General features: G+C 35.2%; 1 protein-coding gene across 1 annotated transcript; it reads right to left on the bottom strand.

Moving 5' to 3' along the window:
• Positions 1 to 26,464, bottom strand: ganaba (glucosidase II alpha subunit a). The gene is made up of 25 exons (XM_042725128.1): positions 26,264 to 26,464; positions 25,842 to 25,931; positions 24,767 to 24,875; positions 23,751 to 23,878; positions 21,301 to 21,480; positions 19,415 to 19,480; positions 16,213 to 16,270; positions 15,934 to 16,015; positions 15,720 to 15,816; positions 14,389 to 14,569; positions 14,028 to 14,181; positions 12,706 to 12,941; positions 12,182 to 12,308; positions 12,018 to 12,097; positions 11,780 to 11,920; positions 9,812 to 9,908; positions 9,624 to 9,725; positions 8,018 to 8,261; positions 7,570 to 7,634; positions 7,415 to 7,491; positions 7,239 to 7,313; positions 6,911 to 7,024; positions 6,626 to 6,738; positions 6,395 to 6,495; positions 1 to 396 (listed from the first exon to the last, which is right to left on the bottom strand). Exons 1-25 carry the CDS (start codon positions 26,281 to 26,283, stop codon positions 287 to 289), a joined length of 2,847 nt encoding a protein of 948 aa, XP_042581062.1. The 5' UTR covers positions 26,284 to 26,464; the 3' UTR covers positions 1 to 286.
• Positions 26,465 to 26,526: the final 62 nt, after the last annotated feature.

Raw genomic sequence — 26,526 nt, 5'->3', positions numbered from 1 at the left:
TTTCAACCAATTATTAATTTAATATGAATGTCAAATGCGTGTCTTTAATCTCATCAAACACCTCTCTTAATATGCTGGTCCTGTACTTCACTGATGGCTTCCCAAAATTTGTTTGCATTCATATTTATCTCAACACATACAAACATGGTCTTAAAAACATCTGATTTCTCAATTCGTCTATGCATGTTCCCATTCTCAGTTTGGTCTCTCATTTTGTATTGTTTGTGTCGGGTCATGTGATATTAAGTGCTGATCTTTTCTCTGTTGTTTGCATGTCATCCTTGTGTTACCGCAAGACTATGGTCCAGTCTGCTGCTGCGTTGACCCCTGGCTTACGTAGAGTCAAAACTGCAAGTGTAGAGTCAAACTCAAACTCTAAAGCTGACTCTGTACCATCTGAAAAAGAGACAAAAAAAAAAAAATAACTCCATATTTTGTGCAAAATCAGTGGTTTTCAGGGTCTTACTTCAGAACCCAAATTTACTTTGGACAATGTATCAAATTATCAAGATGTTCATTGTACAATATTTTTATTACTATCAGCTGTAAATACAAGTACAACTGTGTAAGTGTTTGGTTTCTAAATTTTGTCAGCATCCAATAAATCAATAAATAAGAGCACGAAACATATTTTTGACAGCAAAAACCATTATCATTGTTAAATGTGAATCCTTATTTAAAGGGATAGTTCTCCCAAAAAAGAAACTTCTGTCATTTACTCACCCTCAAGTTAGTTTCTTCTGTTGAACACAAACAATACTATTTTGAAAAAGGCTGGGAAACAAACAATTGGCAGTAGCCATTGACCTCCATAGTATTGAAAAATAGATACAATTGACTGAATTGTCATCCTTAGTTTTGTTTAATAGATACAATTGACTGAAACGTGAACAGGAAATCACACTTGAGAGTTTAAAATTAAATGACAGAATTTTCATTTTTGGGTGAACTATCCCTTTAAACAGTCTGGGTTATATTTTCTTGTATCTTTAGTTCAAGTTTGTTGCAGTGAAGTTTTACCAAATTATTTTTATTTAAATTTGGTTTCATATTTTTTGGTTGCATGGCCTTGGACATCAAGGGTATGTTTTAGTCGCATACAGGTGACAACACTGATGATCCCCGATGATCCCTATTCACACAGATCCTCGAAAATAACTAAAAACACAGTATTATTCATGCTAGGCCAGTAGGTGGTCACATTGTAAAGAAACACTACACCAGTGGCATTCCGTCCATATACGCTGTGAATGCTCCGCATACCCAGGCCATTTGAGGGAATAAGTTCAAGGGGTTATTAGTATACACATGATTATAAGTTGATCCCTTGTCATTTAAAATGTAACTTAACGCTTAAGGAGTTACGAATAAGCACATAAGTAGCACGTAACGGCAGTAATTTTCTGTAAATCTACATCGGTGACGGAAGCTTCTGGGTAAACAAATTCTCCAGCTTTGGCGCCTCTGCTCTGTCGCTGTAGGTGTGTCCCAAATTGCGTACTTATGCACTATTCTATGATGTTTTGTAGTATAAATAATGCAAGTAGTCTGTTCACACTGAAAATTCCAAAAAGGAAAAGTGCACTTTAAATACCCGGATGATGCACTTAAATAACTGAAAAAAAAAAAAAAAAAAAACCTAAATGTCAAATGTTGAACACTTAATTGCACTCAACTGTCGCAGCTTTAATTACGTAGTGAAGGGGGAGGGGCTATTAGACTCCAATTATGAATGACAAAATATCCTTATATAATTCATACACTACATGGTTGAGTACTGTGACGAGTGGGGCAAGGCCGAGAGCTGTGGGAACGAAGCGAGGCCCGTGGAGTGAAAGTGATAATGAGCGACACCTGTGCCACTCACCGGTCTCGAGTCCCACAGAGGAGCTCGGGTAGGATAAAAGGAGGAGTGACGAGAGAGGACTAGGCCTGGGTTTTATTTTGTGTTTTGTTTCTGTTTGTCCGCAACAGTCGTCCAAGAGGGGCTGTCGCGCTATTTTGTGTTTATTTTATTAATAAAGTTTTTGTTTAAATGTTCGCCGGTTCCCGCCTCCTTTTTCCTGTGATTACGAACGTTTATTACAAGTACATAGTGTATAAGTGAATAATGTATAGCGTGTCATTTGGGACGCAGCTTGTGACTCATCAGGATTGTAGCGCGTTCTCAGAAAAATGCGCTGTTGCTGTCAGATCTCAACTTCCGAAAATCACAATGGGCCCCCAATCTCATCGAAAAGTGATCACACATTGATAAATGTGGCGGCAGAAAACAATCGTCATTTGAATATCACACCCCTAAAAACACCCCGGTTTAGAAGCCTCGCCCCTATAGTTTACGACACGGAGAAACGAAACCCGGCCAAAAAGAGGAAGTAATCTCGTGAAAGAGAAACTTATCCTACTCCAAAAACACCCGTTAACCTTGTAATTGCAAACAATTAGGCTACATTAATTTATGTAATTTATATGTATAAATTTAGTTCCCCTCACCCTACAACAAATATTTTAAATTAAACGGTTTTCAGAACAGAACGAAGAATGGAAAATAAATAGTTATAAAATGATATATTAAAGGGGTCCTATTATGTTCTTTTACAAAGTCTTGATTTTGTTTTGGGGGTGTTCTAGAACAGGCTCTCATATTAGGTTGTTCGAAAAACATTATTTTTCACATATTTTACATTATTACAATACCTCTCTCCCCAGTCTGGCATGAACAGCTGGAATATTTCCTGTATCAAATGAAGGCCCGCCTTCGGGAGTATGAAATGTGCTGTGATTGGTTAGCTGGGCCAGTGTGTGTTGTGATTGACAGCACTCGGCGCCTGGTCTGGAAATGTCCTGCCTCTCACCATCAGTTGAAATATTGCGTCAAAATCAAATAAATTTGAGTGGGTTTTAAACCCGGATGATTTTGGGAACTCTAGGGTTTTTTGGCATAGTGTTTACACTCGTTGCGTTCTCTAGTGCAGCTCAACCAGGTCTCGTCCCATTCATCAATCTTTTTGATATCACAAATCCCGGAAAATATTTGTTGTAGTCCAAACGAGTTGTTCGTTGTAGTTTTTGAAAAGTGATTTCTGTTAAATAAAATATCTCCTTTTGAATTGGACTTTGAGCTTTGTAACTTTGCAGATCTTTTTTATGCTCAAACAGCAACATTACAGACTAGGGATGCATCGATCCGATACTCGGGATCGGTATCGGCTCCGATACTGGCATTTTCTGTGGATCGGGTATCGGTCAGACGAGATCGATCCAAATCCGATATTGTGCGTATACTATTGTGTTATTGTTGAGCCCAACGAAAGGCACAAAAACATTATAAAGCACCAAAACATTTTCGTGCACCATATTTCATGTGTTCTGAAGCTGTTCCATAGTTCAATGTGAGGTACAGATTAATATTGAAGTCATTAAATTCAAGTTCACATAAACTCTTCTTTCCGCTGCAGCTGTCTGTCATCCTCCATTCAGCAATTAAACTACGTGTCGCGTTCGGTTACTACAGTCAAAACAATGAAACTCTTTTCAAGAGCGCACCATAACTGAGGTTTAAAACAGTTAAAAGAAAAGGCTCAATAAACTAATGCACAGATTTAATACACTACATATGAATAACTCTTCCCTTTGTACTAGTGATGTCCGAAGATGAACATGAGCAGCATGTGTGTTGTACTAACACTAACTTTTCTATGCGGACTTGGAGGGCTGTGCAGCCTGCGCACTGCGACTCAGTGTTGTTTCAAGCTCATCACTTTTTGCACATGGGATGCATAAGCGCTCTGTGCCGCTATATACTGGCGCCTTTAGCATTATAATACTTTTCTGCGCAATCAAAGATTATTAATGTCCTTTCTTATTCTGTCCTATCTGTCATATGTTGCTGCCTTTATTACTGTGCTATACATTTAAAAGAAATGTCTTTTAGATTTCTATATAAATGTATATACTTGTTTTTACATGAATGTATTTTACAACAATACAGAGAGCAATGTGTAACATTTTAACAGATTTTAGACTTATTCACTTTTATTTGTAAATAAAATATTTCACTAGATTTTAGAAAATTATTGTGCACCCGTGATTTTTCTAGAGTATCTTTTGCTGCTGAATTATCCACTAACCTAGTTTATAATAGTATTTTTGTCAGATTATGATTATATATTTTTTTTCATTTGTTATTTTTTATTAAAATGAAGTTGTCTATATGTAGTAGATTGTGTTTAACACAAAAGAGTGATGATCAGGTCACCACAGAAAAGTATAGAAATTCTACATTGATTTAAAAAAAAAAAACTGTGCCAGTATTGGATTGGATCAGTATCGGCAGATTTTCAGGATCTGATCGGTTCTGAAAAAAATGGTATCGTTGCATCCCTATTACTACAGACTAACTAAAGTTGAAAAAGTGAAAAAGCATAATAGCACCCCTTTAAACTATAAAATAAAACACAAATTAGGCTATAGTGGCATTCATAACAAACAGCATACAAATGTCAAGCAAAACTGAAACGGCATTGGGCTCACGAGCCATACCACAAGAATCCAAATGTTTCCATTTTTGCCATATTTGTAACATTTGTTTGCATAAGCTAACTATTCATTATTTAGGCTAAACATGGCTTTATACTTCACTCATGTTTTAATGTCTGTGTAAAATCCTTGCATGCGCAAAAAATATTTGTTTGGGGGATGCACGCTGATTTTAGGACCTTTTAAATTAAACATGAAATTTTATTTTTGTTTGACTGAAATTTTTAGATGATATGAATGGCTGAAATGTCAGGCTAAAAAAAACTAATGTTGTTTTGTGTGTGCACGAGTGACACGAGGCGCCTGTGCGATCAGATGGATTAAATCAAATAAAGATATAAAGAAAATAAATTAAATGCATTAAGAGCGTCACAAAAATGTTAATTCTATTGTAGCCTGTTATTTTGTGTGATCGTATTTATTTTATTCCTTTTATAGACTTAATTTCTGTTTTTCTACTTGAAGCGCTGTAGGTGCATGATGCAGCGATTGAATCCTCATGGTCTGTGGTTTTTGCTGCTATTCGCGCATATAAAGCTAAAGCCCTGTATAAAACCAAAAAAAAAAGACATTCTAATCTTACTGGTTAACGATTGACTAATGAGCTTTGTTTGGCGGTCAGGAAAATAAAAAAAAACAAACAAAATGCTGTCGTTCTTCAATTCTCCACCATATTTCATATTGATAAATTCCAAGTTTTGTGTTGAAACAACCGTACACCCAATTTTCTGTCGTATGTTTATTTCGTAAATGAGGCCCATTGTGTTCTCGTTTCGTAAATGAGGACTATTTTGTTAGGGGAGGGGAAATGTTTATTTTTTTGTTTTATGATTGAAAAAGCTAATTTTAAAAGTCTACTGAAAACATAACTTACATTTTTGGTCATAGACAATGTATGTTGAAGATATTATCAACGTGGTAAATTAAAAAAATGTTTGTAAAGATGTGGGCAATATCAATTTTAATAATTACAAGCAGGAAAAGAAAGAAACAATCTTCTGAACATTTTGAACATGAAGATGTTACTGTCCCCTTTGTTTTGTGTATGATCGTGTCGCTTGCAGTTAAAGTCCTTCTCTGATTTCAATGTTGTTTGCAATGTTGCAACTTGGCAATATTTTAAAGACATTATTCATTTGGGTACTCTACATATTACAGTATTGTCACCCCTGTGGGAGTTTTAACTCCTATTTACTGGGAATAAAAAAATAATAATTCAGTTGATGATATGAACCGGGGGAATCCCCCCATCTCCCCACCCTCTGAATATTATGTATCATAACTTAACTACTTGTAAATGTTATTTATTTGGTGTTTTTTACTTGGAAAACCAGCTATACTTTTTATAGCATTCGAATAACAATGGATAAACCTGAAACGATAGAAGAAGGATTTGGAGATGAATGCACATGACAGCATTTTCAAAAAATCGAATTTTCATAGTTTTCACAGAAACAAAAATGGTACCATTTTAAACTTGCACTTTGAAACCGTTTTTTCAAAAATGTATGTTTTCAGCTCCTCAAAATGCCATTGTTGAGTAAACGAACGACCAAAATGCATTAAATATTTTCCCCTTACAGTGTTGTGTAAACACCCATAAAAAACAAAAATATATGGAGAGCATTTTCTCCCATTTTTAGTAAGTCTATTATTTTTCTATTATTTGAACTGTTGCTTATCAGATTGTTTGATAAGAGCCTGCATGGTAGAAGCTTTTGAGAATGCCAAAGCAGATTACATGACATTAGCAGGCATTTTACCCATATATACCTATGGAAAATCATAAGTAATTTATCATATGCAAGCCAACGATATTAGCAGTTAAACACTATAATTTAACAGTGACACTGACCTGCACTTTTCAGTGTGGCAGAGGATGGCTGACTCCCTCCAAAGATCACAATCTTTTCTATCCAAGAGGCAGTGGAAAACTGGGAGTCTGGGGCCAGATTTCTGAGGAAACAAAAATAAAAAAAAACAGATAGATGAGGGACCAAATGATAAGAAACAGCATGGCATCGCTGTTTTTCATCCAAATTTTTAACACCAAAAAGAGCTATAAAGAAAAAGAGAGCAGACTGACCTGGAAGACAGTGTGTTGGCAGAGAAAGACAGACGTCTGTGGACAAACTGCTTTGCTTCTTCAAAGCTGAAGGTATGGAAGTCATCGATGTACAGCTCTCCTTCAGCAGAACCCTGAAGCACAATACAGCAGGGAATGTGTAGTTTGAATATTATCTTCTTAGTTTAAAATATTAAGGCAATTATCAAAGTTTGATTAAAAGTTGAAAACCTTACATGATTTGTTACATTTAATTACCCCTTAGGAGATTTTGACTTATATACATATTAGGATACACTGAGTCACCTGAGAACCGAGCGCAACATAAAGAGTGTATGGGTCATTCTCCATACAGGATGAAGATCTCCTAACACGGTCTTTCCTGCAAATAATGGACCCTCCTCGCTGGAAAACTGGGATCTGGAACACGATACAGAGAAAGTAGAGATACAACACACAAAAAAGCTGGATTTAGCTGTCTGATAAATACTGAAACACAAAATATTGCTGCAATTATAGAAAACATTGAAATAAGTTGGAAAGTAAAAATCCATTTGACCTGTCATGGTAAGGTCTGAAAATCATCTGAAACAAATTTGAGAAGCATTAAAAAAGTAAAAATGTCTAGACTCACAGAGCTCATGGTGACAGGAATGTAGAGGCTCTGATCTCCATCATGCTTCTGGAAAGTGTGAACATCATACCAGACCTACAAGAGAAACCCAGAGAAAGTGTTTGAGACTTTATAGAGACTTGAAAGAGATAAAAATCCATTCAGACTGTGCCATTCAGTGTTGAAAAACACATTACCTCGCCTTTCCCAGGCAGATAGGCTGTAACACCAGTAGCACCCTCATCAGTGACTGGATGCACCAGCAAATCCTTCCCTATGAAGAGAAATAAACCTGTTAGCCTTCTCTGCAACATTTATTTGGGCTAATTATAATTTATGTATAAAAACTCACCAATCAAGTACTCATCCTCAATTGAGAAAGTGGCAAAATCATCAGGATACTCTACCCATAAAGGTCTGTAAAAAGTTAGAGAATCAGTTATATGCACCCCTAATTAACACTGTATGAGATCTGCTATATTCAAAATCTAATACCACATTGAAAAAACGCTGGCGTTTTCAGATAACTAATCTAAAAGCCTCTGTATTTATGTGCTTAACAGAAACGTGTGTGATTGATTAGAATTCTTTATGCAAAAAAAAAAAATCTGATGCAATAAGAGTAGATCTGTGCTGCAATCAACTCTTCATACGTGTTCACATTTCAATTTAATCTTGAAAGCCATCATTTTATTGCCCCTTTATATTGAATTTGGAGGGCATCTTTTTGTTCATTTTGATAGCATTTTTTCCCCAAGCACCCACTATTTCCAGACCCTGATTGTCTTGGGCTGACTCACCTCATAACAGGCTGTCCGGTGCGGTGTGCGTTGTAGAAAAGCTGGTACCAGTAAGGCAGGAGAGCATATCGCTGGCGTATCGCCTCCCGGATGAGGGCTGTGTTCTCGGGTCCAAACAGCCAGGGTTCCCTGCGGGGTGTGTCTATGTGAGCATGTGCACGGAAAAACGGCTGGTAAGCTCCCGCCTGGTACCATCGCACTAAGAGTTCAGCGCTGGGATGTTTAAAGAAACCACCAACATCAGCTGAGGAAGACAGGTACAGCATGAGAGGTTACCGGCAGACAATCAACAGGCCATTCTAACGTTATTATTATTAGAGTCACATACACTACTGGTCAAAAATCTTTTTTTTTTTTTTTTTTTTTTTTTTTTTTATGTTTTCCAGTCATTCTCATTTACGGACTAAAAAAATATTATTGACTGACCCATAATGTTATGTTTTACATGTAGAATGACAATTTAGTTCATTTATGACATTTATGTCTTAACAAAAAGTTATCTTTTTCTTTCTGTGTATAATATATTATATTGCATCACTGTTTTCTTGTGCTTGAGTATGAACATACTTTCTGTACATTCAGTTATTATACACTAAAATGCAATAGCGGTGTGCAAATGCCACTGAAAAATAACTAGGTCCCTATGATTTCCGCGATGCGGAAAACGCAGACGAAATCGCAGAATCCAGTCATAAAAACGGAATACACAGTTTTACGTGGAATGTCACGGAATGTCAAATTTTTAATTAATTAATCAAAAGTAGGTCATAACACTTAAATCAAATCATGATATGGACTAGTAACTGTAAATATTAAGTCACAAAAGTTGATTTAAATATGAATCCTGCATGATCTGCGTGTCAACAACACAACACAGAATTTCTGAGGGGAAAAAAAATCATAAATTCATGCTAAAAAAATTCTAAAATTCATTAGACATGCTAGAACACAGAATTTGGTAACAATAAAAAATATGGGCCCTAAACATGTAATTTTTGTTAATCTTTTAATAAATTGATGTGAAAATGTATAAGTTTCATTTTAATTAATTAGACATGTTTTTTGATTAATAAAATTTAATTTAACTACTAAAAAGTCGAGTCGAGAAAAATTAAAACAGAAAAACAGAATCCAGAAAAATTAAAACAGAAAAACCGGAATTTGGAAGAAAATACAACTGAATTTAAGAAAAAATAAAACAAATTTCATAGGGCCCTAAATAAAAAAAAAAAAAAAAAAAAAAATGCCACAAATACCATTACAAAAATGTCTTGGTGGAAATAGGATTAAGATATCAGATTCAGTAAGGATTCATAGTAGAAAAATAAAAAATAAAAAAAAAAGTAAATGCTTCTTTTTTTCTAATTCAATACATAGGCCTAATATTTCTGCATTAGTACTGCATAATTTGAGTGAAATATTTTAAAATTTTATACTGATTGAAACAAAAAAAATGTTTTGCTGTCAATTAATGAGAGACATTAGCAAGTTCACTTTTGGTGGCCGTTATTTAAATATAAGAGCAGTTTTGTTTCCCCATTGCAAGCGTTGTATGTCATTTCTCATTTGCATCAGTGTGTACAGGTCAGCACCTCTTATCACTCACCTCCACAGAAAGAGATGCCCACTAAGCCCAGACTCAAGCACATGGGGATGGAGATCTTCAGATGACCCCATTCAGCAGCGTTATCTCCCGTCCACACCGCACCTGAGCCACGGAGACAGGAATCTGTCACTAAACACTCCGGTACAAACACAAATAAGGCTTGTATGCGACGTGAATGTGCCTCTCACCGTAACGCTGGGATCCAGCAAAAAATGCTCGGGTCAGAACAAAAGGTCTCTGCACTCCTTCTGAACGCTGAATCAGGCCGTCAGCGGTTGCCTTTTGCTAGTACACAAAAGTATCGTTAAGAAAGAAACCACAGCCACTTCAGTCTTTCCCAGCCCTTCATTTCCCTTCTCTGTATCACACAAATCTTTAATACTGAGTGTCTCCTTTTTAACATGTTATCCATACCAATTTATACATATATATTAGGGCTTCCCTCAACTAAAGATTTTTCAGGTCGACTAGTAGTCATTCTTTTTAAGCGACTAATCGCATGTTTACATTAATAAACCAAATAATTCATAATAATGAGCCTTTAATTGCCTATAGCCTATCAACGCCTAAGCGCATGCATAAAGCTAAAAGTAATTAATTAATGCGTCAGGAAAAGAAAAAAAAACAGCAAGAAGTATGCCTTAATGTAATAATAATTCTTGGATAAGTGTTTTCTGTATTTTCGGCTGCAGTGATGAAGTCGACAACACTGACTCATCATCTCCACAGTGGATGTACACGTTTTACAGATTACATAATCTAAAAATATTTGTTTCCATTTGAATTGGTTCATTTAAAAGTAGACATTTTCTATAGATATAAACTAGCTGTTGATCATGGACTACGTGACTTCGCCAGTTCCTGTGGATTTTTTTTCTGCAATTAAGCGACTAATTAAATTTTGTTTGAGTAAGCCTCTTCCGGTCGACTAATGGTTATTCAACTATTAGGGGGAAGCCCTAATATGTGACCCGGGACCACAAAACCAGTCTTAAGTGTCAATTTATCGAAAATGAGATTTGAACATCATCTGAAAGCTGAATAAATAAGCTTCCCATTGATGTATGGTTTATTAGGATCGGACAATATTTGGCCTAGATACAACTATTTGAAAATCTGGAATCAGAGGTCGCAAAAAAATCTAAATACTGAGAAAATCGCCCAAATGAATTCTTAGCAATGCATATTACTAATCAAAAATTAAGTTTTGATATATTTATGGTAGGAAATTTACAAAATATCTTCATGGAACATGATGATTTTTGGCATAAAAGAAAAATCGATAATTTTGACCCATACAATGTATTTTTGGCTATTGCTACAAATATACCCCAGTGACTTAAGACTGGTTTTGTGGTCCAGGGTCACATATATATGTATAAACACACAAAATTCTAATACCATTTATTCTGTCAATAGCTGTTTGGTAAATATGTATATATGAATACAACACTGACACTGACAAGAATTACCTATAATAAATGTAGATTTTAACCATAAACCTTTTTTTCTCTTTAAGATATATCAGGTCAGATTAACCTGTTACACTGATAGCAGCACAGGTTGTCACATGACAGTTTACCCTGTAATTCAATAATCGTTTGGAAAGTATCCAACCGCAGTGAGTTTGCGAAATCATGCTCTTTTGAACTTTTTACATGAGGTTGGCTGTAAAAAATAAAACACCTTTTTATGCCTTTTTATCTCACACTTTGATATCTTATCAAATATATACCTTAATTTGTCATTTTTTTCCTGTGTGGGTGAATCTTTAATATTTTTGAGAATGTGATAAACACTATTGCCCAGACAACTTACACTAGTGAGAATTTTACTAGTATTAAAACAATTAACATTAGCAAAATGAAACTTACATATTCAATAAGAATTGGTGACACTGGCCTAATTGGATTATATTATAAAGATAATTATTTAAGAAATCCTAAAATTATTTAAAGCTATGCTTAATTAGGCTAAATATTATATGTGAAATATTTTGGGGTTAAAATGTTAAAATGTGGCCTGGAGATGTGGGCATATGTGAGATTAAATATCTTTTGGAATAAAGAACTTACGTGGCTATTAAAAAACTGAATAAAAATACATAAATGAATAAGCAAACAAACATACATATCACAAAAAAAAGGTTTTCTCACCACATAGAGCCCATAAAGGTTGTGAACATCTCTGTGCTCCCAGACACCATGAAGTGCATCTTTGTGCATGGTGACCTCCGGCCCATTAAACACAGACGGCTCGTTCATGTCATTCCAGATGTACTGATTCTCCATGGAACCCTGGACAAAGACACACAACATTTCATAAAAATACAATACTAAAGTCAATACAATACTAATAAAAAGCAAGTGGTAGCAGCAGTTCAGAAACCCTCACCTCATACTGGTCATACGCAAACTGGCTGGCCCACCAGGTTCTCATCTCAGGGTTAGTGAAGTCTGGATAGCCCGCATTACCTTCGGCAGAGAAAACAATGCATTTCAGAGCTCTGAAGAGTTCGTCACACTGATTTTAAGACAGCTGGATGAGTAGCTACACACCTGGCCAACACCAGCCTTCATAGTCTCCTCCATCTTTGTTTTTGACATAAAAGTTTTTGGAGCGAATCTCATTGTGAATCTTGTAGCCGCTGTCCACCTTGATGTGAGGATCTACAATGGCCACTAGCTGAGGAGACCGAAAAAGCAATTTCATAAATTTATCAAAGCCTTTAGTAGTTAAAATGATTTTGGATTCTGTGATATTCATTATATATTCACAATCAGTTTGCTAGCAATATAACCATAAGCTACGTTTTATTGAACATACAAATGATTTGCATATATATTTGCATTGCATAATTATTTTTTCTTTACTTAATGGTTAATAAAGTGGAATTGAGACTACTTGCATTATTTTTCCTATATAACAGTATAACCGTTTAAAGTCGTAGTGAAACTGAACATTTTTATACATATTGTGAAGCCAGTTATTAAATAATATGAAAAAGACAAGTAGGGTGGGACTTGATTTTATCAATTAATTGTTGACTGATTGGATATAAGATATAATTTCAGACACTCACTTTGCGTCTTTTGTCCATCAGGCCCTGCAGCATTTCTTTAGGTTGGGGGAACTTGCTGGGATCCCAGGTGAAGTAGCGCTTTCCATCTGCATGTTCAATGTCCAGCCAAATGAAGTCATATGGGATGTCATGCTCATCAAAGCCCTGGTCGACAGTCTTTACATCCTCCTGATCATTATAGTTCCAGCGGCATTGATGATACGCCAGTGCAGAGAGAGGAGGAAACGACTGAGTGCCTAAGAAAGAGAGGGTTATGTTTAGGAGGAGGATAAATGTAACGCTTCCAAACTACCTTATGAACACAGAATAAAGGACATTATACCACTAATAATGATTCAAAATCTGCATATGATTTATGGATTCAAAGGACCATTTGAACCTTGTAAAATGTAATCTTATAAAAAGTCATATCTTAGTATTTTTCAACTAAAACCATATTGCATCAGATTAATAACTTCTCATTAATGAGGAAACATTTTATTACGACATTTATCTGTTTTTTGTTAATTAAAAAAACAGACATACTTTGAAATTAAACATTATACATTAATTATATTATGAAAGATAAAAATGTATTATGTATTTGATTCTAAAATTTAGTTTGAATATATTATTATGTGAAACTTATAAGAACATATAATTTGAGAATTACCAATATTAACACTGAAATCAAATAAATTCCTCATGACTGATCAAAAACAGCCCAAATTTATTAAATCTACATATTCATTTTCTAACAAAACAAATTATTACAGAGTAACAGAATACATTCAATCAATTTTTCATGCTGCAATGGTTCATAAATAGCCATGCATATTGATGTCTATCAACAAAATTCAGTTCCAAGAGTGTGTGTGAGATATGGTATATTTTACTAAATTATTTTTGAGACAAATCAAACTCAAAAAGTCAGGTTTGTTAGTCTTGGTTTATTTGCGAAGTTTGGTTCCCCTACTAAACCCTATGCAATTGTTAGATATTTGTACATATCTCTTCCAGGTCTACATGGAACCAAATGCAATATTTGATAAAGATTAAGTAATATTCCAGGTTATTTTCAACCTACATACTATGTCATGATTATGTTATTTGTTTTTATGGGTCTCCTAACTGAATAATTAAAAGCATGAATGAAATTTGAGATCTAAAGGCAGCCAGCAATATTATGCCAATCATTTCTTCAAAATGTCATTCTATTTTGAAAAATATGAGGGGGAGTAAATGATGACAGACTGAGTGAACTATACATTTAAGTTGAAACCAACATGAAATGTCCTTTACAAAAGTGCAGTGGCACTTCCTTTTCCTGTGTGTTTGTGTACCTGTAAGCGAGGCATACTGAGTAAAGACATCAGCGGGTTTTGGTCCCAGCATGATAAAGACATCGATAATACCACTCTCAGACATCCATCGTACATCTGTCTGAGGAGCTTCACTAGAAACTTGTACGAAGTCCAGTATTTTTCCAAACATTGTCTGGGAAATGGACACACATTTAAAGGAATTGTTATAAAACATTTAAAGATATGCATTGATACCAAAACTGATACACTTGATCAAACAAACTGTTAACATCAGGCAATATTGCAAGGCTCTCTGATATATTGTGCTTCCCTTATTTGAACAAAAGAATTAGACAACTTACAAAAACAACTAACGAAAGAGCAGGTTGCTCACGCTCACCTTTCCTGCTGTATTTGAGCTGATGTCCACCCATGTCTCTGCTGCATTGAGCCAGAAGATGCCCATGGTGCGGTCAGTGCTATGAGATATGAGGACAGGAACTGCCCCATAGAGGGCCATTGGGTTGTGTAGCTCATACTGAAAAACATCCAAGTTGTAGAGCCGATACGGGTCTGATCCACTATGAAAAACAACAAAACAACGGTTTAGGGGAGCACTACTGTTTATGTGATTTTGTGCCAGAATGATAAGCTAAAAAAAAACTAATAAATGATAAGCTGGTGTCACAATGTTTCATAACAATGGATCTTCATTTAAATATATTCAATATTCAGTTTAGACTTGGTTGGTGGACAGCATGCCTAATAGCAAAACCAGCACTAGTCAGCAATAAAAATCCTGGACCAGCATCAAAATCAGTATATATTTCTATTTGAATTCATGTCTGCATTTGAAAAATAAAAAAATAAAAACATTTAAAAAAAAAAAAAAAAATAGTATTTTTTTGTTAAAGGAATAGTTCACCTAAAAATTACAGCTAGCTGAAATCTACCTCAGGCCATCCAAGATGCAGGTGATAAATGTAACATTGCATCACTTGCTCACCAATGGATGCACCTCAGTGAATGGGTGCCGTCAGAATGAGAGTCCAAACAGCTGAAAAAAAAAAACAATCCACAACACTACAGTCCATCAATAAATCGCTTATCAAGCAAAAAGCTGCATGTTTGGAAGAAACAAATGTAACATTAAGGGTTTTTTAACTTAAATTCATTGCTTTCTCTAAAATATGAGTCAATAATCCATAATATTGCTTTCTCCAGAGAAAAAAATGGTCTCGTCTGAATAAGCAGAGTAATATGCACAGATCAAGTATTGTTTACTTGACAGTCCAAAGCAGTTCTAAACAAATATAAGTGTGTATTTTGATGTGACAGGATGACAGGGGATGGACTTTGTTTTTGTTTTTTTAACTGGAGGAAGCGTTATGATGGACTCATATTTTAGCTGGAAACAAGTTAATGCATCTGGATTTTTTTCCTACAAACACACAGCTTTTGTTTCACAAGATGTTAATTAATGGACTAAAGTCAAATGGATTACTTCTGGATCAGTGTCATGTTTTTTCAGCTGTTTGGACTCTCATTCTGATGGCATCCATTCACTGCATAGGATCCATCTGTAATCAAGTGAAGTAATGCTAAGTTTCTCCCAATCCGAAGAAGCAAACTCATATTGGATGGCCTAACAGTACATTCAGCTTTGGGTGAAATATTCCTTTAAGTTGCTTGTGTGTCCCGCATCAATCTCATGCAAGTCTAAAAACTCACTCTGTGTTTTTCAGTTTGAGTGTGTCTGCGTGTTCCGGAATGCCATAGACGTGTTCCACACCAGGTAGAGAAAAATCTAAACTAATAGACGTTGGACCTGAGTTGAAAAGAAGATAAAAAAAAAATAAAAATTTAACAAACAAACACACTTGACTGGAATTATCTCATCAATATTCCATTGGATATGTTCAATATGTTCCACATTTCAATATACCATTGGGCTTTGAATCAGTATGAGATTTAAATGTTTCCTCCCACATGCCCGGTTTATCATCTTCTTCTTTTATCTGTCCATCCTAAATAATAATAAAAAAAAGAGATTCAACAGGTTAAGTACGTATGGAAAAAAGAAAAACATGTTTAAATTTTACCACTAATGACAAATTGTTGCAGAGCTAAAATCTCAGAAATAAATATTAAACTATCTAGGCATTGTTAAACAAAAACAACAGAGTAAGAGAAGTCTAGTTATTGAAAACATATCTTCACACACCTCATCGGTTTGCTGCTCAACATTCTCCTGCCCTGGCGCTTGCTCCGACTCACTTTTACTGCAAAGCAGGCAAAGTTTCTCTTAATACAAATATGTACTGGTACAACTAAACAAGTTTAAACCACGTTAAGGAGGGTGAATTAGAGGTGCAGACCAATACATTACCTGTTCTTGATAATATTTTGCAATTAAGCACAAATACATGGTGATTCCAGAACAAAGCAAATATTTGTTGATTTTTGTTACAAAAATTACAAGTTTGCTTTGATTGGCCATTGCTATTAAATGTATGTTAAAGGGGTCATATGATTTGATTTCAAGTTTTCCTTTCTCTTTGGAGTGTTACAAGCTTTGGGTGCATAAAGAAGATCTGTAAAGTAGCAAAGACTAAAGTCTCAAATCCAAAGAGATATTCTTTATAAAGGTTAAGACTCGTCCACGCCCTCCTAAAATGCCTTGTTTAAACACGCCCCCACATGTCTACGTTTCGATGTGGGAATATTTGCATAACGCCGCCCAAATGTTCACGCAAAGAAAGAAGGCGTAAACATTGATTCTTGCTATTGCCGTTGGCGCCAAGTCGTGGAGACGCTGTTTCATTGTTAAAGCGAAACTACTTTGTTTGGCCTTCCAAAACTAGAAATCAGTGGTAAAGTTGTATTTACAACACTGTTCCAGAACAGTTCAACCCAGATGTGTGCAGCACATTTTATGGAGGATTGTTTCCTGATCCTGGGAGAGAAGACTACAATGCGGCTGTTCTGACTCACAATCAGTTACTACATTTACATATGTAAAGGATTTGCTACTGATGATTCAAACGAGAGTTTTGAGCAGTGTAGAGCAGCGGTTCTCAATTCCAGTCCTTGCGCCCCCCTGCTCTGTACATTTTGTATATTTCTCTTATCGCTTCAGACATTTGTTCTATTCGAACATAAGTGCCCTGCAAAGTGGACATCACAGGATATTACGCCATGATTCCAGTTCGAAGCGAACATATATGTTCCATTCAAAGTGCATTGAAGTGTGCGAGACGTGAATTTAAATTGTAATTATTTACAGAGGTATATGATGTCACACTTGTCAGTGTGTGAAGACGTTGCGCAGCGCAAATCCATGAATGAATGTTCCGAAGTGAAATAAACTTCAACAGATTTCCCCTGAACACTGTGTAGGGACAATGTCAATGGGTACACAGTTCATGCACGGAGCTCACTTCTAACGAGCTGATTATCTGAATCAGGTGTGTTAACATGAGAGACATGCAAAATATGCAGAGCTGGGGGCGCGAGGACTGGAATTAAGAACCGCTGGTGTAGAGTAGCGCTTATCATTTCTCTGATCACAACTGCAGACATGGTTTTATGTTTACGCGGCACGATGCGATGCAACGCGTAAAAACACAGTACAAGTCTTTATAATCCGTAATTATGTCCCCACTGGATGCAACAAATGGCTCGTTTGGAATGGGTTTAATTGTTTTTGTCTTGTAGTGCCAGTGTTTTGACCGGGACACACATCACAGTATGGCAAGAGGCGTAACATTTCCGTCACATGCTTTTGACATTCGGCCAATCACAAAGCACTGGATAGCTGGCCAATCAGAGCACACCTTGCTTTTCAGAACAATGAGCTTTGTAAAAAACAACACGTGTCAGAAAGGTGGGGGCATAGAGGAGAAACAATAATGTACAGTACAGTATGTGGAAAATAATGTGTTTTTAACCTTAAACCACATAAATACAATTCATTACACCAAATACACCAAATAATGTTTTTTTAGCAACATCATATGACCCCTATAAACAGAGCATGTGTCATCCCGGCAAATACTACTTTTCAAATAATATTCTGGATGAATGTAAATGTGAAGTTGTTTAACAAATTTTAATAAAATCAATCTAAATCAATTGTGGATGGAGTTAATGAAACAGCGTTTGTCAAGAAGATTGGCTATTTGCAGTGTAAACGGACATGCTATGTATCACCTATAAAAACAGTATAATGCACCTCTGGGGTGAATGAATCTCAATTAAAAAAAAAAAATAGATCACTCGTCTCTTCACAAAACGTTATTTTCATCCATTAATACAATCAATGAGGACAAATAATTTTGTTGTGATGCACGTAGTCATGTTTAAAAGATCATTTTGGATCTTTGTCATTCAATACTAGGGCTGTGCAATTAATCGAATTCGATTGTTATGCGCATCTCTTCAGTAAAGACGGTCCCGTGATTAGTACTAAATCAGCATCACCTGCTTTCAGATGGAGCGGCTTTCACTACACAGAGCCGTAGTTCACTGACAAATTAGGCGATATTGCATTCAAAATCGAATGCGATTCATCTGCGATTATGAGGGAGATTTTGCCTCATTGTCAGTGAAATACGGCTCTGTGTAGTGAAAGCCGCTCAATCTGAAAGCAGGTGATGGTGATTTAGTACTAATCACGGGACCGGCTTTACTGACAAGATGCGCACGGCAGTTGAATGTGATTAATTGCACAGCCCTATTCAATACTGCATGTAAATGTAATTACGCACCTTTCAAAATTAACATTTATCAAAGGCAAATATACATTTTTGGGAAATGTTAAATAACTTTTTTTTGTTGATGTTTTTGTTTTGTTTAACCAAATACAGTTTCATGGTCAGTAAATGCTTATGGTAAACATTTATGATCCATCGACAACTGGCAGGTGCTACAAAAGGTACAGTTTGATTACACAGTTTATGACTATAGATGAAAATACTACAAAACTAATGGCTGTAATATTATAATCAAATCTAAACAATGATTACTGGTACACTAAAGATTTTAGGTACTACAATTATTATTTCAATCTAGAACACACATATAACTTAATACTAAATCAAAAGCAAATTGTACACTTCTGGATAAAGTGTGCATGCAAAATTTGGGGGAATGCAGATATTTAATTTACTATTGAATAAAACAAGTTAACAAATGTTAATTAGGGCCCGAGCACCGATGGTGCGAGGACCCTCTTGGAATTGCTGTTTATTATTATTAAACATTGAGTTTAAAGCAATAGTTGACCCAAAAATGAAGATTTCATTATTATTATTACTATTTCCTGAGAATTAATAAATATTGGGAAAGTTTCATTTTGGGGGGGGAACTATTCCTTTACATAAAATAAATTTTTTACAGTCAAAAACTGGACAAATGGATGTTACCTAGAGAACATGCTCTTGAGCGAGTCCCACATGCTACCAACTGTGCTACTTATTTTATGAGAGATACTGCTGAGCGGGACAGAAGAGAGGAAGGTTGAGAAACAGAGGGGAAGGAAAATAGAATGTGATGAGAATTTCAGTAAAAACATTTACAAATGTATTTCTGAATGAAATGTCTGAAATTTAAGAATCCAGTATTTTAAAAAATGTACGTGTCATTTTAACCTGATGGCAATTATGCTGTGAAAATTTTCATTCTCAGATTAAAATAAGATCAGACATCAGTCATACTACACTTTCAACAGCACAAAATGCCACAAACCAACCCAAATGGTGATCATTTAGACTCCAACAGTATTGACATGTGTTGTGTGTATATAATGCTTATATATGCTTCTGTAGAACTAGTAAATCAATGCAGCTCCTGTTCAAAATGAAGTTTTTACGTATAACTGTAGTTTTGAATAAAAATCTAAGTATATTTTTATTATTATAATCAATGGAGGCTTCCATTTCACATGGTTTCGTTGTTGACTTTTCATCCACAGAAATGGTTTTAATAGTGTGATTCATCTCAGAAATTCTCAAGTCTTTACTGAAGACTTTTTAAAAATTCCCATGAAGATGATGAAAGGGAAAACCAGAGCAAAGGTCACTGAAAAAAATGGACGATCACTGTCTGATGTGCTTAACTGGGCTTAGATGAAAGCAGTCCTGCTTTAACAGAGTTAGTGCAGACAGGGAAAGCCAGAAATGAAGAAAGTGAGAGATTAATCCTCAGATTTTAATCAGGGGGAACACAGAGAAAAAAAAAATGCATTCCAGCAGCAACAAACCGCTTTTATATTTGAGCAAAAATTCTTGGCATCTGTACTTCAGCCTTAAGGGGTTTGTTGCAACCAGTCCCTGATGCACTTAATCCTATTTTTTTAATTTTGCAATTTTTTTTCTCAGTAGCTGTGTTCCATTAAGGTATGACTAATTAAGCTCATTCTCATGTGTTGATAGTTTGTTTTAAAATCTTAATTGTCATGAAAATAATGCCACAATGCAAAAAGTGTTGATGGTCTAAAAAACAGGCATCATTTTTGTTTTTTTTTAGGTGAAATATGACCAATAAGGCTGCATTTACACCGGCACACAAAAATCCTATTTTTTACTCCCGTGATACAGATCTGATATACACACGTAATCACAAAAATCTGCACAAGATCCTACTTTTCACATCTGTTCAGAGCAACATCCAATAGTGGTTTTAAAGTAGATACACAACTCAACATCTGGACAACTGACTTGTATCTAAACACGTAAATCCGATTCCCATTGGAATTCCAAGCAATTTCAAGACACATTTTCCCATAAAGATAACTTTGCATAATTTTGCATAAATTATGAATCAGATGTTGCCTGCATGCTAGTGATGCAACTATGGAGTTTATATGAGTATTTTTTTCTTAAAAAAAAAAAAAAAAAAAAATCAGATGTAGTCAATAGATTGGATGTATACATTAAGCCTTGCAGTGTAAACGCAGCCTAAATGTCTTGGTCTTGCATTAAACTGCAGACTACATAACTGCAGTGTGTGCTTCTTATAAACAGAACATTACTGTGCATTTGTGTGGATGCATACATATAGTCATAGGTTAGGATTTTGTTATTCTTGGTGTGAAGACTGTCTGTCTATGAAAGGTAGAAAGAGTGAAAAAAATATTAAATTAATCAGAAATACAGCCCAGGAAAGCAGTGCTAACTTTTAAGTATTAAGTATTATTTATTGAATATCATTTCATTATTAAACTTTTTCATATTTATATAATGTGGGTAGGAGCGGTTATGAACTTCCTGAATGTGATGCCCTTTCTGCCCGCTTGTGTTGTTGGACTCACGTGTCCTTGCGTGTTCGGAGGTGCTCGAAGGCCAACAGGCCTCGGGAGTTGAGTGACATGAGCACTTGAGAACCCTCAACGATGTCCAGCCGAAATGGCTGAGCACTTAGGATGAGCCGCTGATCTTTGCCACCCAGAGATACTACCAGACTATTCTCATCCTGAGCCACCACTGAGAGCCTGTAGACAGACACAAGACATTCACCTGTTCATGTGTGAATAGAACAGCATAGCTCAATGATGATCATTTTTGATAGTAAAGATGACTAGGGATACACCGAAATGAAAATTCTTGGCCGAAGGCGAACAAAATGAAGCACTGGGCCGAAGGCCAAATACCGAACACGGATTTTCAAGTTGTATTTTGCCATTTTTTTTTTTTTTTTTGCATTTGATTAAATTGAATAGATGTGATTTTTTTTTTTTTGTCTTGCTTTTCATAGAAAGAATCAATTACAAAACAACAATTTAAAAATACTTAACACTGAACATTTTTTAACATTCTAGCAGATATTATTCCAACAAAGCACAATTTGACTTAAAATTAATAAGTTAGTAAAATAATATTTTTTTGGCCATCAGGCCCCCTTCTTGAATCAGGCATGTATTTTTTACTATACAAATAAAAACAGCTTTGCTGAGCAGAACAGACTACTTTTAAAACATTAGAAAATATTACAGATCCCAATTTGAACACTATGTGTGAATGTTATAATAAATGTATTAACAGAGCTGTTCAAATTATTATCATTATCATTATTATTTTCTTACTTTTTATTTTATTTTACAGAACAACAGTAAAATTACAATATTAATGTTAACTTTTTCTCAACTTTTATTTTGGCGGAAAGGCGCAGGAAGACCTGAGTCTCATTACGAATATGTTGCACGTATTGCATTGTCACGTGCCTTGTAAAACAACCATAAAAATGTAACTGAGCAACTGACGATTAACACTGGTTCAGGGCAGATTTTCCTTGTGCTTTGGACTTTAAACCCTGGTTACCAACCATATTCATCAAAATACATGCGATGTGTGCGTGTATTAGAAAACATTACGTTCTGCAGGTAATTTACTAATTGTTTAAGGTCATTTCGCAATTTCAATCATCATACAGTAACCAGCAACAAATACCCCTTCCTCTTCTCATCGAAGACGTGCAATTCAGCGCTAAACAGTCTCACGCTGTCGGCGTTTATAATGATTTTTGCATCTTTCTCTGATGGTTTTAAATGCTTCCACACTGCTGACATGTTTGTTGCATTGCACCTCTCACTCCATGCTGGTTGCTATTTGATCGCGTTTCGTCATTGTTCGGTACAGTTTATTCTGCTTTTTTTTTGCTATTTTCGGCCAAATAATTTTGGTTACCGAACATTCGGTGCATCCCTAAAGATGACAAAATGTCCCAAATTATAATATGCAAAATGGAACCTTCTCTAGACAGATAAGAAAACACAAAGAAATACAAGAAGCTTTTAATGGACAATATTTGGCATTTTTAAATTATTAGTATTGGCCGATAAGTTATTCTGTTGGCCAATAAGTTTTGTAAGCAGACTTTTATTTTGACAGCACTAAGAATGTCAGTGCCTGAGCCCTTAAAATCTTTAAATACTTGATTTCAAACTGTGCTGCACTATATCCAACTATATTTTCAAATACATGCCACTGCATAAAATTAGTTTTATAAGTCTTTATTTTGAGAAAATATGATTCCCATGCTCATAAACTTATACGATTACTGATTGCACTGTTGGTTACAGAGTTTACTTCATTTTTTAAACATCTTTTGAGAAAAGTACTTCAAAATATAAAAATACTTGTGAAACATACATTTTACATAATTGTTCTTTATCAAGTTCAAATATTTTTTCATATTCATTTTACAATTAAGTATTTCTAATGTAGTAAATATGTAAAAAATCTAAATTTCATTGCAGCAAATGTTATGTACATTAGTTCAGTTAAATAGTGTAATATCATGTATATCAGCCACCCTCCCTCTAAATGTTTTGCAGAGTTTTGTAACCTGATTTACGGACTAGTCATAAATCTATTTACAAGTTCACACTAGTTACCAAAAGTCAGAGGCAGTGCAGATTTGAGTTGACAGATTTCATAGAAAATCATAGTGTATGATGGTCACAGACTCGGATTTCTTTTTCTTTTTTTTTGCTTCAGACTTTGATTTCATCCTGTTAGAAGAGATCAAACATGTTTGATTCTTTGATTTACAAAGTCGTCAAGTAAATTATTTCAGATTTTAAAAGACGTAGTGTATTCCAGCCTTAAGATATCATACTGGCCATCAAAAAATCCACACCAGTCGACCACTAGGAGCTTAGGTTCATTTTAAAAATGACAAAGGACCTGACACAGTTTACAAATGTCTAGCTGTTTCATCTGTATAAAATCAGTTCTGATGGAATAAGTAGTCTTGACTCACGCTTCAGTAATGGGATCAGAGAGGAGTACATCCGGAACCTCGTAACGAGGCTTAAGTGGTTTGAGTTCATTAATCTTCACCCGTGTCATGTTGCCCTGCAGTCTGTACAGCTCAAGCAACAAGCGAACCTACAAACAAAAGCAAAGAGTCTCAGTTCTTCCACACTGTGGAGCACAACATTGACAAGACACTTTTTCAGCAGTCATGGCAGTGAAACCTTTTTTTGCCATCAAATTAATTTCTGAGAAATTCCTCAAAAAGGAATTAGGAGTGTGGGGGGGATCATTTCTCTGATGCATAATCATTCTCTCTTAATTTAGAAATATGGAAAGCACTTCTTGTTTATTGCTTGTAATGTGTTTCTTTGTTCCCCTTTAGTAGTTTACATTTGCTGTTTTATGGCTGTTTAGCTAATTAATCATTCTTGATGTACAATTGTTTTGATTTATTATTACTTTGTAATTATTTTAAATAGTGCTCCTTATATTCATTAGTAATTTAACAAAAATGCGTAAATAAATAAAAGTCATTATTAACAGAGATAAAGAATCATTTTAGATTTGGATTATGATTCCCAGAATCTGAATCAGATCGGATTCCCACCGCTAAGTTCTATATCTTATAGTTGGAATGAAACGGCAATCATCTTTTCTTCCCTACTGTGACTTATACTTGATTGAAAAGACTTCTCGAACAAGAAAAACGTGTAAAACGGGACATGATTTTGTCCCTGTGAGTGACAGGGATTTATTTTCCTGGATTACTGCCTTCAGAGAGTAGATGTTGTTGTGAGGTGGAGTGTTTTTTTTAAAAAAAAAAGGTTACATGAACACAATTTTTTTTTTTTATTAAATTAAATGACATGCATGGATACATCATTTAAAATAAATGTTGCAGTTAAATTTAATAATCATTAAAAAACAAGATTTGTAATTTTGATTTCACTGTGACTTTAACCCAAACATTTGTTGTGAAGAAACTGTGATGGATGTGTGTATTTTTGTGTATTTTGTGACCTTGTTGTTGTCATTGATGAGCTGCAGGCTGAGTCTGGAGTTGCTCAGCTCCAGCGTGTCCAGCAGAGCTCTGTACGGAGACTGACCCGGCTTCAGCTCCCTCTGACGCCTACAAACATCCAGAAATCATTCATATACAACAAAACTTCAGACATGTCACATTTGTGTATCAGTCTGATGAAAAGGCTTTGGAAGTAAAACAAAAGGACTAATCATATATATTCAACTGAGGTGACTTTAAGTTCATTTGAATAACATAGTGTACACAAGTGTATGCTATAAACTCAAAAGTATATCATTAGTAAACTAGCTGTACACCTACAAGTTCACTATAGTGTAGTTGCAATACTAAAGAAACACTAGTTGGTTTATTATTTTAAATATTTTGGCATTTTAAGTATGCACTGAAAAAAAAAATTGGTGTGTTCAATAAAAATATCCATACATACCCAATGTCAGTGACGGACATCATTTTACATAAAAAACATCAATTCAAATGTGCTGTAAATTCATTAACAAGTTAAATTCAGTAACTTGCACTGAATCATCACTTCCAAAAATGAACCATGGTTTCACAAAAAAACAAAAAAAAAACTGGTTATTGTAGTTAAACCATGGTAACCACAAATTAACCACAGTTTAAAAATTGCATTAGTAAAACTATGATTATACAAATGGTAATCAATCTGTCAAAAAAAAAAAAAAGTTTTACTATGATAAAACCATGGTTAATTTTCGTTAACTGTTGTCTAATCTCATTAACTAGTCTTCCTACAGGGGGCGCATGTTGGCTCAGTAATTAAATCTTCTGTTGAACAAAACGCTGTTGTTTTTGTTTTAATATTTAAAACATTTATAAACTACACTACACAAATATTAATTCCAAGGATCGATAAAAAAAAAAAGAAATATGGTATTTCCCCCACAACCACAAACCACTGTGATTAGGCAATCCTGAGCAGCACTTAGACATATCACATGACATCGCACAAACAGTTTCGGATACCCTCTGATTTATGTTAATTTATCCAGGTTGATCAACTTATACATAATATAGTGTACTCATTATACTCACTTGCAGAAGGCGCTCTGATCGCATGTTTTAAAATTGCTGCGGTCCACAGCCTGAGCGCTCAGACACAACAGCAGAACCAGCGGCAACAAACTGAAACACAATACAACATACCTCACTAAATATGCCAAACAGCAACCTGTGAACACACTTTTACTCAAGCTATTTAGAAACACGAGTGTACGTGATTGTGGTAACTATTTTGTATCATGCTATTTACTAACATTGTACCGCGACAGTTCTCTTTGTGAGAGAAATCATATCAAAGATTTCTGACACCGTGAGGAATAAACTCACAGACTTTGAGACCATTTAGGTATTTAATGAGCATACCGAATGGGTAAAGTAAAAAGAGCTTTTCAAATGTCTGAGTCTTCGATTTTATTTACATATAATCCTATTACCCTGCTTAAGCGATACAATACCTGTCACAGGAAGCCGCCATCTTGCCTCCGTGTGAACTTTGCCCTCCGCGCGCGTCCAGTCAGTTCAAATGTGTCGTGGACGTTTTCAAGAAAGAAAGAAATACGCGTGTGTGCGTTCGGCTTTTACGTCATCAATCGCGAAAAAAATGCATTTGTTCCACTGATATGAGTATATATATGTTCTCTATTATAGATCAGTGATTTGTTCTCATTTGCACATGGCGTGCTACAGCAACTAATTAATTAAAAAAAAACTCTTTCGC

This window comes from Cyprinus carpio, chromosome B5 (assembly GCF_018340385.1).
Source record: "Cyprinus carpio isolate SPL01 chromosome B5, ASM1834038v1, whole genome shotgun sequence".
In the NCBI taxonomy this organism is placed as follows: domain Eukaryota; kingdom Metazoa; phylum Chordata; class Actinopteri; order Cypriniformes; family Cyprinidae; genus Cyprinus; species Cyprinus carpio.
This window is presented reverse-complemented; position numbering and strand designations above follow the sequence as displayed.

Bases quoted from the DNA above. Each gene is read 5' to 3' on its own strand.
- ganaba (XM_042725128.1), bottom strand. From the start codon at position 26,283: ATGGCGGCTTCCTGTGACAG. The intron at 16,271-19,414 runs GTAACATCCATT...CCTGCTTTGCAG, and splicing joins CTCAAGAGCATGTTCTCTAG to TAAAAGTGAGTCGGAGCAAG. The intron at 14,570-15,719 runs GTGAGTTTTTAG...TGTTTTTCATAG, and splicing joins CTCAAACTGAAAAACACAGA to TGGATCAGACCCGTATCGGC.